Below are 4,005 nucleotides of genomic sequence, written 5' to 3'. Positions count from 1 at the left end.
TGTACCCTGTAACTAAGTAGACTAACTGAGAGCAGAGACGAAGAAGGATGCAAAGCGAGGCAGGTGGGAGAGAGATAGAGCAAGAGAAAGAGAGAGAGAGAGAAAAAAGAGTGCGGGCAGAGGCAGAGCTTGTCTCTGGCTCTGAATGAAAGGAGGTTTCGCTTTGACTGCCGTTAAGGTTAAGGATGCAGTTGAGCGTAATGAAGTTTGCGTAGCCAAAACGCGTCTTCTGTTTGCGCAATTTCCGTCAAGTGGTTTTCTTGCCTCGGTTACGCATTCCGCATTCCGCATTTTTCCAAGCGATTTGCCAAGCGTCCGCTTTAAGGCGCAATAACTTGAAATTCGTTCCTATTTTATTTCATTTATTAAATTTATTTGTGGCTTTATGCATTGAACAAGAGTTTTAGCATCGTAGGGCTTAGGATTCGCTGCGACTAGGCACAATCCATGGACGTTTCAGATATCACAGACAGTTTGCGGCATTTCTCATTTGATTTGGTCACTTTGATCTTTGATCTCTATTGGTTGAGGCGTGGCAGGCTCTGGCGCAGCCAATTACCAAAACGTATCCAAAACGGTTGACGGCGTCGCAGCCGGGTCTCGACGACGACGGCCGCATCGATTTGAGGAACAGGCGACTCTGTGGGCGGCGGCACCATCTGATCCTGTTCCTGTTCCTTCAACTCCGGCTGCTCATGCTGCTGTTCAGTCGGAGACTGCTGTTGCTTTTGCTGGCCGAGTTGCTGCTCGAGCTTGCTGCGATTGCTGGACAAGGTGCAGGTGCGCTCAAGAAACTCCTCAAACTCTCCCAGCTCCTCGTTGGGATCGTGGGCCAATTCCGTGCGCTCGTCCTGCTGATCTTCGGGCTCGTCATGCTTCGTTTCATCGGCCAAGGTTTCGGTCTTTGTGAAGACTGAGCTCTTCTGGCTGATCAGTGTGGCCAATTGCTTCCGTTGCTCAATGGCCATGGTGTTCACCTCGTTCAGCATGTCACAGTCCTGGCCGGCGGCAGCTCGCGTCTCGGCCGCATACACATGGATGTGCAGGCTGGGCAGCTCCTTGACTAATATGCTGCCATCGTCCTGGACAAGCACATTGTAGCTGGGCCTGCCCATGATCACATCCACATCCAATCCCATTTCTGGAAGGATTTGGATGCGCTGCAGCGACGTCGTCAGACTGTTCAACAGCTCCAAATCGTTGATACGCTGTTGCAGCAGCAATTCTCCATTCGTTTGCTCCGCCGGCATCAGCTGCCCCAAGAGCGACCAATCAAAGATCGAGGGCAGCAGCCCGCTCTGCACTATTGAGTCGGGCACCTGGATGGCAAACTTTCGCGCCTTCCACACGGCTCTCAGCTTGTCGATCTCAACCATGCCATACAGTTTACAATTTTGCTGCATGTCGGTCAAATAAGAATATTCATTGTTCATGACTGCAAGCGGGGGAAGAAAGAAAGAGAGAGAGATAGAGAGAGAGTGAAATAGATATATAATTAAAATAAGATAGGAGAAAGAATTTGGTACGACAAAGAGAGGAGAGAGAGAGAGAAAAAAATAGGTGGAGAGAAAGAAAGAGAGAGAGAAGCAGAGAGAGAGAAAGAGAATGAGAGAGAGAAAAGTAGTATAAGAGATATATAAAGAGAAAAAGAAAAGTAGTATTAGAAATAGAGAGAGAGAGGAAGAGAAAAGATAGAAGTAGTATAATAGATATATAAAGAGAGAGAATTCGTACTATGGAGATTGATCGATAAATAGAGAGGGAGATAGAAAAAACAAGTGTGAAAGAGATAGAGAGAATTAATTAATATGAGAGAAAGAGAGAGAATTGGTATGAGCGATAGAGTGAGGGCGAGATAGAGATAGACAGAGATTCATAAATAGCCAAAAAAAAAGAGAGGGAAGGAAAAAGAAGCTGGTAAACTATGAAGAGCGGAAGAACAAAGGGACGGAAGGAAGGATATTGAACCAAGGAAAAACAAAAGGAGGTAAGAAGGACGGAAGATGGGGTGTTCCGCTTGGTAAACCTTAACAATGCTTATTTCTGCAAAGATATGGAAAATCGGTTTAGATATATAACAAATATACGCAATAAACAAACATTTATATTTTTATACAAATTAATTCTAGTTGTAGGAAAGTTCGCCAAGGCAAATCCTTAGGTTGGTAAAAGTTTTCAGCTCAAAATTGAAACGAGCTTCTTGAGATATGGCAAATAGTTAAGGCTGGCTGTAGCGAGCGACTGCAGCAGCGGCAGCTGTCCACGCTTCAATTGTGTTTATTGCATTAAAATTAACTTATTTATTGTTATTGTGGAGCAGGCCATAAAGCGAATGCGTAAAGGTGGCAAACGAAGCGAAGTCCAAACTCATAAAAACAGAAATTTGTCGCCGCGTGTAAATGGAATTGTTTAAAGGTGAAAGCGAACAAATAAACAAATTAAGAGAGGTAGGGACGCGCAAAGGACTCGGGCAGGTGCTGGGCACTCTGAAAGGAAAACACAAGGAGAAATTCCGAGCAGCGAAGGGATTCTGTAAGCAAAGGACCTGTAAGCGACGCTATGTGGCATGTGGGCACTACTCGCAGTGTGGGGACTGCGAGAGGGAAGACTTACAGAGCTGGCTACAAAGAGCAACGAGTGGGGTACTTCGAGAAGGGGTTGGCGGGAGAGCAGGGTAAGAACTCTGACCGAGTAGGAGGTAAACACGGAGAATTGCTCTCTGTATCCGCAACGGATACGCATTATTTTTGCCGGCCCAGCGAGCTCGAAGGCAGCCGCAACAATAAGCCAAAAGGCAACAGTCGAGCAGAGCGGGTCAGGGCCAGGGCGGGCACCAAGTTTCTGGCAAAAGGGGTTCGGCGCAAACGTCTGGGCAGTGCAGACGACGGCGCGATTTAATCTTTGCAGAAATTTGCATTCAAATTTATTTCAATATTTCTGTTTGCCTTTGCCGTAAGCCCTACAAAAATCAATCGGAAAATATATATATACGTTTATATGCAACTGGAACTTACCTCTTTAAAGTTTTGTTGTTGATGCTAGTTTAAAATGGGGAAAGGAAACAAAAAATAAACAAAAACTTTTGGTCGCAAATCAACTTAAAATTTTGATTAGTTACGTGTAAAAAAAGAACAAAAAAATAGTGGCGGAGTGGGGACGAGGGGTTGGTTGTAGGAAGGGATTTTGGGATGGGGCTTGATACTACAGAAATGCAAACTCCATCAATTTATCGGAATTGGTTTCCTCAAACAGCGTAGAGACTCCTCTTCCGTTCAGTTTTCCTGGGCGGTCGCTAGATGATGGACACTTGCACGATTCACAATTCTCGATATATAGATATAAACGTATATATATACATATACACACATTTATATATAGAAAGATATATATATATATGCTTATATATAGGAATATATATGTGTACGTATATATATCTATATATATATATATATTTCTACATATATGCATATATATATATATATATATAGGTATGTATTTGATTAGCTAGTGGTACTTGTAATGTTGGGTGAGTCTCGCTGGAGACCCACAAAATCTCTCGCTTTAAACTTTAAATTTAATCGATTAGGAAATTCAAGGCCAAAGTGATTTGAATAGTACACGAACTAGACACGAACGGATCACTGGGCGTAATTTCGATTTAGGTACGAAAAGATTGACAACAGATGATATTTATTTTTTTTGGATTGAGGCTCGTAAGCTTAGTTGGTATTGAGTATTTTTTTTTTTGGGTTTTTTATTTTTTGATTTTTGTCGGAAAAAGAAGTAGGCCAACCACCATCTGAGGCAAAGGCCAAGCAAGTGAAGCCAGGCATTTGCCGTCAAGCACTTCACAGCGTTTCGGCCTGAACCAGTTGGAAATTACAATGTAAGTTTGAGAGCTCTCATGTTGGCGAGGCGAGAGGTGGACACTTTCAGTCTGGTCACACCGTTTTCTTGTCAATCCTAGTTAAACTCACTAAAGGCAGAATGAGGCGTCGCAGACCC

At 43.6% G+C, this 4,005-nt stretch overlaps 1 protein-coding gene across 3 annotated transcripts; it reads right to left on the bottom strand.

Annotated features, from left to right (window-relative positions):
* Positions 1–345: 345 nt before the first annotated feature.
* LOC111597792 (mediator of RNA polymerase II transcription subunit 15-like) lies at positions 346–3,757 on the bottom strand. 3 transcript variants are annotated; one of them, XM_030222994.1, is made up of 3 exons: positions 3,515–3,757; positions 3,015–3,324; positions 346–1,435 (listed from the first exon to the last, which is right to left on the bottom strand). In XM_030222994.1, exon 3 carries the CDS (start codon positions 1,431–1,433, stop codon positions 519–521), a length of 915 nt encoding a protein of 304 aa, XP_030078854.1. In that variant the 5' UTR covers positions 1,434–1,435; positions 3,015–3,324; positions 3,515–3,757; the 3' UTR covers positions 346–518. The 3 variants fall into 3 exon arrangements, with proteins under 3 accessions (XP_030078854.1, XP_030078855.1, XP_023168436.2); XM_030222995.1 differs by having other exon boundaries at positions 3,015–3,306; XM_023312668.2 differs by having other exon boundaries at positions 3,015–3,292.
* Positions 3,758–4,005: the final 248 nt, after the last annotated feature.

Source organism: Drosophila hydei, unplaced genomic scaffold (assembly GCF_003285905.1).
Source record: "Drosophila hydei strain 15085-1641.00,03,60 unplaced genomic scaffold, DhydRS2 tig00000090-arrow-arrow-pilon, whole genome shotgun sequence".
NCBI classification, from domain to species: domain Eukaryota; kingdom Metazoa; phylum Arthropoda; class Insecta; order Diptera; family Drosophilidae; genus Drosophila; species Drosophila hydei.
The sequence above is the reverse complement of the archived record's forward strand: the minus strand, read 5'-3'. Positions and strand labels throughout refer to the sequence as shown.